Source organism: Dipodomys ordii, unplaced genomic scaffold, assembly GCF_000151885.1.
Source record: "Dipodomys ordii isolate 6190 unplaced genomic scaffold, Dord_2.0 Scaffold2, whole genome shotgun sequence".
Lineage (NCBI taxonomy): Eukaryota > Metazoa > Chordata > Mammalia > Rodentia > Heteromyidae > Dipodomys > Dipodomys ordii.
Window position 1 is genome coordinate 33,568,100 of NW_012267218.1, and position 15,235 is coordinate 33,583,334.

At 42.3% G+C, this 15,235-nt stretch overlaps 1 protein-coding gene across 1 annotated transcript in view; it reads right to left on the reverse strand.

The window, feature by feature from the left end:
* Window positions 1–15,235, reverse strand: part of Prkch (protein kinase C, eta) — a 228,744-nt gene that overhangs the window by 6,992 nt on the left and 206,517 nt on the right. The window contains exon 11 of the mRNA XM_013013856.1: window positions 378–516. Coding sequence (XP_012869310.1) covers window positions 378–516 — 139 coding nt within the window. The remainder of the gene's footprint in view (window positions 1–377; window positions 517–15,235) is intronic.

The window sequence follows — 15,235 nt, forward strand, 5'->3', positions numbered from 1 at the left end:
AGAGAGAGAGAACTAACAAAACAGAGAGAAGAAGAGACTGCGTTCTTTCCTTCATATGAGACTCAAAAGCTTGTCTTTAGATCTGCTAAATGAGGCTGGCATTAAACCACTACACAGAGACAAGAAGGAAAATGAACTAGGTTGCCATGAGTGGAACATACTTTGCCCTCATTTAAGTGAATAAAGCAACTGCAAAATTTATAATTATTTTTAGCCCCAAATTTTATTTACATGAACCTCGGACATTTTCAGCCCATCCGCCCAGTGAACCATAACGTCTGGAGGCGTTCACGCCAGCACTGCCTGCATGGCTGTGGCACACGAAAACAGCCTGTGGCAATGGTTGTGGTCAGGGAGGGCTCCACAGGTACACTCACCTCTGGAGCAATGTAGTCAGGTGTGCCACAGAACGTGGCTGTGGTGACTCCATTACAAATCCCCTCCTTACACATCCCAAAGTCTGCCAGCTTACAGTGACCTTCATGATCCAACAGCACATTGTCCAGCTTCAGATCGCTGAAAGAAACCAAGACAGGCATGTGATTAGGGCAGCCAGGCTCCAAACCACCAATGAGAGGACGAGATGGTGTGATCAGACCAATTGTTGTCACCCGGTATTCTATACACACTTCAGAAGGAGGGAAAAAAAACACATCTCTGGGTTATACAGTTTTTTTTTCATTTTTTGAATGTTATTTATTGTAAAAAATACTGTACAGAGGGGTTACAGTTACATGAGTAAGGTAATGAGTCCAGTTCCTTTCGAGCATTGTTACCTCCTCCTTTGTTTTTCCCCTACCATCCCTTCCCTCCCTACCTCCCCAATACAGATTTTTTTTTTTAAGTCTTAGAACTTACCTCAGCCCTATGAAGATGGGGCCCATACATGGGATAATTCCATATAAAAACACAGCTGTCTGTGAGTGTGTGTATATGTGTGTGTGTGCACCATGCTGGGGCTTGAACTCAAGGCCCTGGGCTATCCTTTGGCTTTTTTGCTTACAACTGGCACTCTACCACCAGAGCCACACCTCCACGTCTCAATTTTTGGAAGTTAGATGGAGATAAGAGTTTCATGGACTTTTCTGTCCGGGCTGGCTTTGAATTGCTATCCTCAGATCTGTGCCTTCTAAGTAGCTAAGATTACAAGCATGACCCATCAGTGCCCAGCTCAAAATGTAGCTCTCTTTTAGAAACTAAAGGGAGGAGAATATGACTGTCCAAAGCTTTCCGTGCACATTGTACCCGTAAGAACTCCTGCCCCATATTAGAGTTCACTCAGCATTCATGGAGCAACTGGTATTGTGTGCCAGGGTCTGTAACAGACAAACAAAAACACAGGTAACCTTTCTCCACAAGAACCTTAAAATAAAATGAGGCCACAAATAGCAAAGCTCCATGAAGGCAGGGGTCAGGCTGATTTAGTTCACCATTATGTCTCAATTATGTATGCAAACAGAGCGAGAGAAAAAAAATCACCAACTGCTGTATAATATCAGTGGTATAACTGAATTACAAATCAAGCACTATGAGACAAATATAAAGGAGCAATTAATTGTTTCTAGTGGGAGGAGAGAGGCATAGCTTCACAGCAGAAATTGAGCTGGGTCTGAAAGCATATGCTGGAGTTTCCCACTCAGAGGAGAGAGTGAGAAGACATGGAGATGTTAGAGGCAGACACAGAGGGACCGATGTGCAGCTGGGCTCTGAGGACCACTGCTGGAATGGGCTGGACAGAAGGGCTGACAAGAAAGCATGAAGCCATTAAAAAAAAATCTCTGGGCTGGGGAGGAAGATGAAGTCATTCAAGTTGTAAAGGGCCCTAAGGGCCACGCTGAGGAACTGAACAACTCCCGGCTGGTCTCTGTCCAGCCTGGATCATGTTGCAGTCCAAGGAATTAAGAGGTTCCCAGCAGCACAGAAAAAGATTGGCTAGGGACAGCTGAACCTGTCAGGGAGATGTGGAGACATGAATTTGGCAGTGATGGATGGCCAGGAAAGTCAGGGTCAGGGGAAGGAGAGAGGAGAGCTTCTAAAAACATAAAATCAGTAATGGGCCTTCATATCCATGAGGGTAACTAGGGAGGAGGTGACATCTCCTGGGTTCTGTCTTAAAGCAATACTTAGTAGGAACATTAATAACCAGGAGAAAGAGACGCAGGGTTTGTATGGGTACACCCAAGATCCACTGGAAGCCTGGTACATGATGAGGGTCCTGGGGGAAACAAAGGCAGCTTTCTACCCCTTTCTGAACCCCTCTGAGCTAGAACACTGGAGGGAAGTGAATTTCCAGCATAACTGGTGAAAAGCCCTTTGTATAGACAAGAGCATGGCTCCACACCGACAAGACAGACTGTCTGCAGGTGAAAGGCAGCACTCTTAAAACCATCTTCCCCAGTACCAGCTTCCAGCCTCGGGGTGTGTGCGTGCGTGCGTGCGTGCATGCGTGTGTGTGTGTGTGTGTGTGTACGCACACTCCAGGCCTCAGGCTTGAACTCAGGGCCTGGGCACTGTCTCTGAGCTTTCTTGTTCAAGGCTAGTGCTCTACCATTTAAGTCATAGCTCTACTTCTGGCTTTGGGGTGGTCTATAACTTGTTTTTTCAACAGATGTGTTTGGAGGGAAACCACAAGAGTTGTCAGCAAAAAGGAGGCTACACATCAAGCAGGGGACATCGGGTGACCTGGACATTCCCCTTGCTGCCCTGGCTGTAGGCCACCTGGTGGGCAGCCATGGTGGCCCCCTCACCGTGGCTTCTCCAGCATCTGCAGCCAAGTCTCCCTGGAGTCTCCTGCACAAGTGGACTGTGTCAGGGCTCCCGTGGGTCTAGTTCTTTGTCTGGGATCTGAGAAGAAAAGGTCATTGGCCTTCCAGGCCCCAGGGAAAGGGCTGGTTTCTGCCTAGCCCAAGGAGGTAAGGACAGAACTGGCACAACCTGGCTCTTACACCATTCCCTCAACGTGAGTTGACATGGCCTGTCCATGTAGGTCTTATGATAGTGGTCACTGGGAAACACCCGAGGTTGAAACAAAGCCTTGTTTCCAGGACAAATATTGCTGATAAATATGGCAAACGCAGTGGGACTTTCTCAGCCCAGAGTGAGAAAGCCTGCTCCACAGTGCTGTCTAGGACCCACGTATGCTGAGCACCTGTGCATTCATTTCAGCAAAGCAAACCCTTTCTGGGAAGAATCCTCCTCACACAGCCCTGTTCAACCCAACCCAAAACACACACATACCACCACCACCACCACCACCACCACCACTACCACCACATCCATAGGCTGAGCCTTGTGCGGCTGGCTTTATCAACACCACATCCCAATTCAGCTGTCCAGGCCTGCTTAGGCCTGAGCCCAGAGCAACTGTCCCTCACATTTCTACACAAGGTTACTGAGTTTCTGAACTTTCCTGAAGCCATTACGCCTGCCTGCTGAGGTATCGGAAACAATCTTCTTGGGCAATGGAAACAAGTGCTAACAGAGCCCCACAAGGGGCTGCAGAGCTGACCTGTGATTGCTCAAGAGAGCTGGAGACGAACATCCCAGGGAAGAGGTTTGAGTCCTTGTTTCTCAGCTGCTAGGATGAGTGGCAGGGATTGTTCCGGGAGAGAAAAAGTGCTTGCTCATCAGTTTGTCAGTCAGCCATCACAGGCCCCTATGTAGAAAGTCCTAGAACAAGCTTTCAAGAGACACACCTGAACAGCACAGGGGATGTGACTCATCTTGGTCATAAGACACCTGCAGCCATGAAGGCAGGTCAGGCCACCTTCTCAGGCTAATTTTAGAATATTCCCAGAACTGCTCATGTCTCAAAGGAAACATCAGAGTGAGCTTCCTACCAGGCACACTGGGGTCCCAAGAGGATTCAATATATCGGTTCAGCCCTGAGCTGAAATACCTCACAACCCCTGTACAGTCTGCCCTGGACATTCCAATGCCAATTCTACCTCTAGAGCACGGGGTTGATGCCCCTATGGCAAACCCCCATCACTGGATCCCAGAAGGGTCTGCCGTGCATCTGTGTTCCTCTGAGCAGGAGCTGAGCCTTACTCTTTCCTAGCTACAATTCTACAGACCCTTTGGCCAGAGATAAAGGGAAGAACCCAAGGGGCATCTAGTGGGCTTCTCTGGCTAATTTGGAACATGTCTTAATTTAAGGGGAAGGAAAGAATTCTCATAAAACTCACCAGAATCCTTGTTCAAAAGTGTTTAAGCTTATACAAAGGAGTATGCTTCACCCTTTGAAATCGATTCCAGAGGGAAAATAAGAAACCTGAATGGAAGTTGAAATTATCTTTTTGGAGAAACCAGAGAAAGGAAATTAATTCAGGAAGGGCAGCCTTAGGGCCAAAGGATTAATAAGAACCTTTACTTCTTGGCTTACATCCAAATGACAGTGCTACACATGGAAAGGGTTAATCAAACAAAAGTTGTTGAACCTCATGAAGTTGTGGTCAGCTTCCACATTAAGGGTAAGCTATATCTTTATTGGAAAAAAAAACTAACCAAAAAACAACTAATTGTCAGTGCTGGTGGCTCAAGCCTGTAATTTAAGCTACTCAGGAGGCTGAGATCATACTTTGAGCCCAGTCTAGGCAGGAAAGTCTGTAAGATTCTTATCTCCAATTAACCACCAAAAACCTGCAAGTAGAGCTGTGGCTCAAGTAGTGGAATGCCAACGTTGAGTGAAAAAAGCTAAGGATAGAGCTCAGAGTTCAAGCCCTAGTACACACACACACACACACACACACACAAATATACACAAACAAACACATACAGACACATACAATGCTACCCTATGACTCCTGACTAACTTGAAATGTGCAGAGGTCAGTTTTTGGCTTTGGAGTTCCTTAGTATTGAATGCCAACAAATAACTCAGCAACCAAACTTAACAAGGCTACACAATGAAGATTACAAGTTCATACAGGGCCGAGGCTCAGATCCTAAAATGCCAAAAACACAATTACGGGCTCACCAGTCATTAGCTCACTGAGCACTGGTATTTAATAGCTAAAGCTTTTGTCATGCCAGCAAAAGAAGGAGAGACAGAGCTATTTTATCCACTGGGTGCCTGAAAGGTGCTTTGTTAATGCTGGGTAAGCAGGGTTACTTAAAATGCCTGCAGTAGTGTCAGAGAGAATTCCCAAGTAGCTGAGGACAAAGAAGATTCTGAAATTGGGTTTATTTTCTTTCCACTCTGAGCTGTCCTGAGAGTAATAAAATAGAGTGGAATGGGATCTTCTGCTTAGATTCCTGGCTTCAGCTGCCTCTCCAAAAGAAATAAAGAAACGTTGAGTTTGAACTGGCTACTTTGAATAGCATGAATCTAGAAGGCTAGTCACATTTTAAGGCCTTTTAAAGATGATTTGTGGAGGAAATTTTAAACATGTATATATATATAGAAGATGACAGAACTGATCACCCAGCACCAGCAAGTGTTGGTGAAAACAGTCATTACATCTCCTCATCTCCCATGGTGACCCATTCTTTTTCCCAGATTATTTTGAAACCAATCCAAGGCATGAAGTCATCTCATCTATATTCTATTATCTAATTCTAAATGGTAACAACTCTTTAAAACAATATAATGTCAATACCAGTTATCATAAAATGACACTTTCCACATAACTGGCAGTGTATTAGGTGCTTGTTTTTGTTTTTGTTTGTCGGTCATGGGGCTTGAACTCTGGGCTTGGGCTCAGCTCTTCAGCTCAAGGCAAGTGCTCTACCGCTTGAGCCATAGCACCACTTTCGGTTTTCTGCTGGTTTATTGGAGATAAGAGTCTCAGGGACTTTCCTGCTTGGGCTGGCTTTGAACTGTGATCCTCAGATCTCAGCCTCCTGAGTAGCTAGTATTACAGACAGGAGTCACTGGCATCCGGCTCTAGTTTTCTGTTGTTTTTTTGGACTCTATTGCTTATTTGCTGTGTATGTGTGAATGTGTGTGTGTGTTCTGAGGGACAGTAGCTAACATGTTCAACACTTTTAAAATGCTAAGTGACTTATATATACTCTCTTATTTCTTAGTTTATGTTTTATGCATGTCACTGTGAACTGTATTATCAGAATTCTGCCAAACCACTTGTTTTTCCCTTTGGTGTAGGGAAGAAATTTGATGGTTTTTGGTGGGACTATAGGAGTAGGGGAGTACCTAACAACTATTTCTTTAGTGTTCAAATATTCAGAAGATGATGTCTTGTTCTCCTCTAAGGGCTAGAGGCTGGCATGTGGGTGTTAAGAGGTTGTCTTTGTCAAGAGAATGAATTTGGATTAAGATTTTTTTAAAAATTGAAACAAATCTAGTTAGGACTAGCTTATGTGTGGACTGTCTATAAAATCTGAACTACCTTCACCATTTAAAGCAAGATGATTATTGGTAAAACAATTTTGAAAAGTTAATGAAACAGCAAAAGCCTAACATTTTGGCCCATCATATGTAAGTGTAACAAGAATGGCAGGGTCACCTAACATAATCTGTTCATCCACGCAATGAATCTGAGCATTGCCTATGAGCCTGGCAATATGCAAGGGCCTCAAGATATAACAAGCAAAGGGGGCATCTTTCCTATCCTTAGGATGGTTAACGACAGATGGGTGAAGCAATCGGACTACTGCACAACTAAACTCATTATAAATTATGAAAAGAAAATATGGGAGTATATAAAAGAGGGCCTGTCTTAAATGCTGAGGGAAGTGTACCCAGGAAAATGACACTTGAGCTGAGTTATGAAGGTTATTATGCAGAGAGAGACAGAGAAAGACAGAGGCAGAGACAGAGAGACAGATAAGGAAATAAGGGTAAGGAGGGGAGCTCTAGAAAGAGGAAATAGAGGGACAGATGCTTAGTACAGTTGAAAAATGAGGCCTAGTATGTGAGTTGGGAAGTTAACTACTGGAGTATCCCAAAATATAAGTCATAGTGGTGAGAAAAACAAAGGAAGGGGTAACAATGCCCACAATAAATATACTCATTACCTTGCTGATGTAACTGTAAGCTTTATAAGAAAATAAAATTTTTAAAAAGTCATAGTGGCCTTGACAAGGGTGTGGGCAGTCAGGTACAGAGAACTGAATGGGTCCAGAACACCAGGGGTGAGAGTATGGAGATTTAGTCATGGAAATATGTACAGGATAAAGACGAGATGTCAGCAGGTCCTGGCTCATGAAATTTACTTTGGACATGCTGAGCTATTTTTTCAGACTTGCAAATGGAGATGTTTAATAGGCAGCTGAATACACATGGCTAGAAGTAGAGGAAAGGCTGAGCTGGAGATATAAATTTAAGAGTTATTACCTGGGTGTGGATGAGTTCACTTGAGGGAAAGGATCTAAAAGGCAAGAGCCTAGAACTGGGCATAGGGAGAAGTCTCTGACATTTTTTTTTTTAATACCAAGTGCATGAACACTCACGACAAATGAGACCCAGCATCAGGAGCAGAGCTGAGGGCTCAGGAAAGGGGGTAACTTTGCCTACTGGGTTGTCTAGATGGAGTGGTGCTGAGGCTTAATCAGTTAACTTCGTATGTTCTTACCAGTGCCCAGCAGATTCCTCTTAAACTTTTAGTCTTGTTTTCTGATGCAATGCTCTTGTGGGTGTAAACACACCTATTTCATTTTGTAAAGGTGCTTCTTTTTTTCTGCATCGTATATGATGATAAAATTTGGAAGCCAAGTTCACTTATATGTTAACAGAGGAATGATTGATAAATTATAATATTTCTATGACAGAATCCTGTGAAAGTTGCCAAAATTTAATAAAGACAAACACTATAGGAAAATGTTTATAACAGAATTTTTGTCTTTTTGAAATTTATTTCCTTGCTGATTTGCATTTTTCTAGTCTATTCACATGTTACCCATTTAAAAACTTACATTTTAAAGGAGCTCATTATATATTAGAGAGAGTAATAGTTTGGACATATTTGTAGCAGATATAATTTCCTAATTTGTTTTCAAATTTTTATGCTAACTTCTATATTTTTTGATAGTCAATTCTGAGTCTTCCATTTATAGCTTGAGTTTTATGTTTTATTTACCAGTGGGTACAATTATCAGTGAAAGAACAGGACACAAACTTGTATCCTTTTAATTATGTTGCAATGGTAGAGTGGGGGATAAATAGAAGAAAGAGACAGGAGAGAGAAGTACAGAAGATATAAAAGTCTATTTCTGAGTGATGTCTATGGGTGATTTTTCTTATATTTCCTAAACTTCTTACCAGAATCACAGACTACTTTGATATGGATGAATAAGCCATTAAAATGTATGTTTCCATACCCTAGCTTTAACCTTCTTCTTTGGTTTCTATATCATTTAAGCCATAATCTTCAAGAAAGATGTGTAGGGAAAAAGACCCATTAGTAAGAATAATAAATATTTCTCCTGGAAAGAAGGTTGGAAGAGAATGCTAAAAGAGTCACTTTACTTGCTTAGAGAAGCTGCATGTTCGGGGTTCTCAGAGTCCTGAACCTGTTGCTTATTTGTAACCACTGACATTATCTGGTGTTTGCTACACACAGATAATCACTGTGGGGGAGCACTTACAGTCTCAATGGTCCCAAAATACACCCTGTCGCCTGATCTGTGTAAGAAAATGCAGCCCTGGTAAGGAAGCAGCACTCCTGGCTGTTAAGTGAAGTCTGCATGCTATTTCTTCTCTCGAAGGTGACAAATTATGTGGTGTCTTAGGGGACCAATCTGCTGAAACATCTGCTTAAGAACAAGTGTACACAGGAGACATACACATTCATCATTATGACTGGAATGTAGTTACTCATTTTCTAGGGCTTGAACTTGCACTCTACTTTTTTCCACCCAAAACTGCAGCTCTACCACTTGAGCAAACACACCTCCATTTCTGGCTCTTTTCACTGGTTAATTGGAGACAAAGAACCTCATGGACTTTCCAAATGAGGCTGGCTTTGAACCTCAATCCTCAAATCTGTCTCCTCAGTAGCTAGGATTCCAGATGTGAACTGCCAGCACCTGGCAGAATTACTCATTTTCTAATGACTGAAAAATTTTCAGTCAGTAATTTCCAACCCAGCTGTGAGGCTCCCTCTCTGGCCTCCCTCATATCACCACCCAACAGTTAACAGGGGATGGGAAATTATAAACATGACCTCTGTGTGTGCCTAGTTGCTACATCTCCTTTTAACACCCCTTTAACAGAGCCAGAGCCAGGAGCTCACAGGCTAATTCCCACAGCTCCAGTGCTGGTCCCCATGCAGTCTTGGGTGTCTGATGCCCTCAGTATTTAGGCAGCATGCCCAACCTCCACTAAGTGTATACACAACGATCTAACTTAAACTTGAGCAAAAGAACTGTGAGATTTCCTCTCACTTTGTCCAGGTAGGAGAAAAAAAAAAAGAAAGGAAAAGAAACATACCGAATAATCCCCAATGACTTTCTGGACAAGTACAAGAGGAAATGAGTTTTATTAACAAGTACCTTTTACAGGTCATATGGTTCCTTAGAATCATCAAATGCATGAACCATGAGTCTGACAGTTGAGACTTACAATCTTTAAAAAAAATTATTCAACATTCTCTACCACCCAATCCCCCAGGAGTGTTGAAATTTCCCAACTGAAGCAGTACAAATTTATCCAGTAGCTCCTTACAGTACTGGCATTTTGTCCTTGCCAAGAAAATCTCTTTCACTGATTCTTCCTGCCAAAAATGCTTCTCAAAGGCTACCTGGTAGCATTCATCTTGTAGATTTCACCCAAACGAAGAAAAGCGGTGAGGCAGCTCAGAAGATTCCAGACAAAGAAGACATTAGGAGGTGATTGGCCCTCTATCACTTCCTAACATTAGACACGGGGGCCTCCTGACTGTTGGGCTGAGCTCTGGAAATACAGAAAGGAGACTGAGGCTAACACCACACTTGAATTTGCTAGTCCAGCAGGGATAAGTGAGTTAGCTTTATAAGCTGAACCCTCAGACTTCTCCCACAGAGAGCCAAGTAGAGCTGACCCACAGAAAACCACCTGTGCGGGTAGGCTTGGCTTCCTGGCCAAAAATAATCCAAGAAAGAAATGGAGGTTTTCTTACAGCCAGTCATTTAAGGGCAAGAACACACACAGGATCAAAGAGCCATGGGAATTCTGAGAGTCTGCAAAGGGAGCAGGGTAGGCTGGTTGCCTGCAGGGCCGGCAAGTGAAGAAGACAGGATGACTTCCATTGAGGTGGATTCTAAACTTGATTTCCTAGATCTTCATCACAGCCAAAGGTAGCTGTGCAGTGGGGAAGAGGAAGGGCCAGACAGGGAAGATGGAGTCTGCCAGGTTTATGTTGGACACCAATATGCCTCCGATTCATAGTATGAAAGTCTATTAAACATCAGAGGGCTCACAGCTCTGGGTAAATGCCCTTTACCAGCATTGTTGTTGACTGAAAAAAATTTAGGGGTTCCCTTCTCAACAAGATAACCTACACAACTGAGCTGCTAATACAGATACATGGAGTAGGTGTACAGGATGAATAAGTCTTATACAGAGTACATGAGGACTGTAGTTTATAAAAGTGTACTGAACTAAGAGTTTTTCCTAAGTAGACTTTAACCATTCACAAAATAAACTCTCCAATCTTAGGGCTTGAACTCAGAGCCTGGGTTCTGGCCCTGAGCTTTTTTGCTCAAGGATAGCATTTTACCAATTGAGCCATAGCTCCACTTTTTGGAAAAGAGACTCATGGACTTCCTTGCCTGGGCTAGCTTCAAACTGTGATATTCAGATCTCAGCCTCCTGAGTAGGTAGGATTAAAGGTAAGAGCCACCAGTGCCCTGGCTCTGTGTGTTTGTATGTGTGTATATCAGAAGTGGTACTTGAACTCAGGATCCTACATTCTTGCTTGGCTTTGCTGCTCAAGATTGCTGTTCAATCACTTGCGCCAAACCTCCATTTACAACTTTTCTCTTGTTAGCTGGCAGGAATAGTCTCTTGGATTTGTCTGCCTGGGCTAGCACTGAACCACAATCCTCAGATGTCAGTCTTCTGAGTAGCTACGATTATAGGTATGAGCCACTGGCACTTGCTTAATAAAATTTATTTTAAAAAATACATAAAGTGCAGTGTAACAAGATATCTTTGCTAGTTTTCTCTATTCTTACTAGAGGTACACAGACCCTGTCAGCACTGAAGCTGGTTCCTGGAAACTCTTCAGTCCATAGGAGATAGTTATGACATTGCTTTGCCAGGATTAGAAATTTTCTTTTGCTTGGAAAAAGCAAGCACAATAAATTGAAACATGTGTTCTTATATAATACAAAGAGGGATGTGAGGACTGTGGGGAAGGATGCTATGCCACCAAAGAGGGGGGTTTATAGGACCAGGTCCTGGAGAGGGTGCACAGGCTGCTTTTGGCAATCAGCTCAAATGTGAGCCTTTGTTAGCATTAGTCATGTCTTGTGCAATATTGGAAAGGAGGGACTACAATTGCTTCAGCAGATCTCATCTGGTTACCTGTGATCCCCTTCTGGTTAAACCTGAGCCACCTAAACCGAAGTGTCTGGAAAATGCATGAAGAAAGACCTCCATCATTCAAGACCACTTCCAAGTCCTTGGAGTTAATTGCTGGATTATATTCAGAAAAATGTATTCCTTTAGTTGTTTGTTTTTCCTCACAAAATCAGAAGTATAGTGTAGTTTGAGACTTGTTTTTTTCCCAACATCCAAGCAATATAAAATATTATCCTACAAAACTATCCTATCATACTGTCCTGTATTAAGGATACTATTTTCAAAGAAAATGTCTTCTTTGAAAATATTATCCTTTTATATATTCTTATTACTGATAAGACCATCCATAATTTTCTATATCTTGACTGGATGACAAGCTTCAGGGTCAGGCTTGGAATATTTCTCTGGTCATCTCTGGAGTTCTGGTCAGAGGCTGGACATAGGACAGCAATACATGTCTGAGTTCATTTTCAGAAACCTCTACTGCTTTCTTACTTATGTTGGACTCATATCATAGCAGAATGATGAAAAACATTGAAGTTTTTAAAATTACCTTTGGGGGAACTAAATACTTTCTAAACAGTCCCATTGCCTCTACCACTTGGTTTTGCAACCAAGCTCCCAATTTTCCCCAAGCAGCCATTTAGCTCTTCATTCTTAGAATGCCTGAATACTTGCATGTGGAGACACTATCAAGGTTTCCAATTTTGTCATGGTACTCCTCTTCATAATTTATAAAATGTGTATGTCATTATTGCTTCCTAAGATCTTGGGAGTAAATAGAATGTTCTATAGTTTAGAAAGCATCACCCAGGGGCTGGGAAGGTGGCTCAGTGGTAGAGCACTTGCCTTGCATGCCTGAGGCCCTGGGTTCGATTCCCCAGCACCACATAAGCAAAAAGAAAAAAAGCCAGAAGTGGCGCTGTGGCTCAAGTGGTAGAGTGCTAGCCTTGAGCTGAAGAGCTGAGGGACAGCGCCCAGGCCCAGAGTTCAGGCCCCATGACCGGACCCCCCCCCCAAAAAAAAAGAAAGCATCACCCAGCACAAACAAAAAGATAGCAGCAGGTGAAGAGAACTTTAGAGAAAGGGTGGTTTCATGTTTTTCCTATCTATTTGATGAAATAGTTGTGAACCAATAAACAAAGGCAATTTTAGTTTAGTAAATTTATTCCAGCATCTTAGTTTCTCTATTTTAAATAGAGAAGGTTTCAAAGAGTTGCAAGGTGTTAAGAGTTCAATCTGAATAGTCATCGATGCTAGATTTCATTTTGTAAGAAACCTGCGCCGCAACATTATATGTCCATATGTACATTACAGATGAAATTAAAGACCATTCGCAAACACAAGGTTTAATAAAACATTAATACACAAAGTATTTTAGTATTTCCTAAGGCACCAGGGTAACAAAGTGATGACTTTAACTAATAACAAATCCAGAAGGACCAATTCTAAAGTGAATCCAGATTCCTGGCCAAGAACGGAGCCCCTGACAGGTCAAGAACAAAAATCACACACCACATTATACAGTTTGGGAGAAAGGGGACCAAGACTCAGCTGGTGGAATGAAGTATGATTATTAGTTAGAATTCTAGGCTAGAGCGGGAATCGGAGCAGCACCAGTTCTGTAGAGTATACCAATATCCCGTTGAAAAGAAAAATTAAAATTTTTGCCTTAATTTCTAGATGTTAGGCAGTTTACTATACACACAGAGAGACAGAGACAGTGAGAGAGGCTACAAAGGAATTTTCTTTCCTAAAACAATTAGAAACATTTCAAGTCACAACTCCTCTAATATGCACCGTATCAGGAAGATTTCCTGATAGATCCCAGCTCAAAGGGATCCATCCTTAGTGCAGAGGAAATTCACCACTCAGGAATGGCCCATCGTACCATCAAACTCCCTTCTTTATGTAACCCTGGACTTACTAGTGGCTTTACCCTTATCCATCTGCACAGATAGATCAGTGTCCTCAAGTTCCCCCTTGGCCAACAGCATCTAAGCTGACCTGGACAGTGGTCTCTAAGTGGCAGCTTCTTGGCTCGTCTATAGAAGACTCAGGACCTTGAGGCTGACTGAGAAAGGATTAGGACTGTTGACTCCAGGGCATTTCTGGCTCTGTATGAATGCTGTGTTTTAAAAGCAAGGTTTTTTTTTTTTCCCCAAAGCATTGAGGAGACAAAGCCCCACTGCCAGCATATTATGATTAAGCCCTATTCGCCACAATACTTTTGTCTGTATCAGCCATCTTTACTGAGACCAATGTATAAAGCACTAAGGTAAAGGAATTAAGATCTCTGGTCTGAGCCAGGTCACTGCTGTGAGAAAAGCTGAGTTTCACTCACTCATTCTGAACTGTCCAGTGCCAGCTAGTTTACCACCAGGAGATCAGTTCTTTTAGGCAGGAGAATAAAGGAAATCACCGACTCCTTTTGCTATCCTATCCCCTCATTTCTACAGTGGAGTTTATTTCTAGTCTAGAGACAGAATTCTCCAGCAAAGGCAAACTTTCCAGGAAGTGTATTTCTGTATACTTCCCATATTTGTAGTTAGCAATGTGATCAAATACAATTTGACTATTCAGCCTGTTGTCATTTTATACCCTTTCTCTGCCTAATTATTTAGGGCCGAAACCTAATGGCTGATGCCTTTTGAACATACTCAGTGCCACAACAAATCTCATTTCCAGCAAGACCACCTTTGGGAGATGTTTTCATTTCTTTACTGCTATAAGTAATGCTTCAATAAATTAAGGTATCATTTAGATACGTCCAACTCTTTATATTTTTATCATGAGTTTTTACAAATGAGCAATGATTGTTTGCCTTTCCTTCCCAGAAGAATCCAACAAAGGCTATGGGGAAACAAGAAGGAGAAAGGTCGAGAGTATGAATCCCAAATTTTTCTCTTGGGATGTTACTATGTAATTCTTAGTTTCCCAAATAAACTGTGTTCACCCTGATCACAATGGGCCTCAAAAATCTACATTTCTCATTATTTTGGAGTTCGCTTTGTTGCCTATCATAGTGCTTTTTGGTTAGTAGGCTCCCAATAAATGGCTGTTAATCTGAATAGCAACTACCCCCTCTGTGTGGTGTCTGAGACCCCAGTGAAGTTGGATGAGAGAGGTGCGGGGACTACTGGGATGCTGAGTGAGTTCTGGCAAGTGCTGGGCCAAAGCTTCCATTGCTTATTGGGGTCCTCTGTCTTAGAAGATGGCCCCAAACCAGGGTGGCATGTTGGACAGCTCTGTAGCTTGGAACACATGTCCACCCTACACTGAGCATTGGTCCTTTAAGACCAGTCTATATAATCCAATATCAAGAGAGATTAGAAAGGAAGATTTGTATTGCTTGGTGACATAGCTTTGGAGTTTGGCTTACAGGTGAGAGTAATCTTTGTTCCTTTAAAAGAAATGCATTAAAATTGGATTAACTGCCTAAACAGGACTGACATGAATTTAACTGCCGCCCCCAGGACACAGTGTGCTCTTACAATAGCTTCTGTCATTAAGACAGAGGCTGTGCCCACAAAAAATAAAATACCTAGGAATTAACTTAACTAAAGAAGTGAAGGACCTCTATGATGAAAACTTTAAAATCTTGAAAAAGGAAATCAACACAGAACCTAAAAAATGGCAAAACCTCCCATGTTCCTGGATTGGAAAGATTAACATCGTGAAAATGGCAATACTTCCCAAGGCTATCTACAAATTCAACGCAATACCTATCAAAATTCCAACCTCATTCTTCAAGGAAATAGAAGAGGCAAT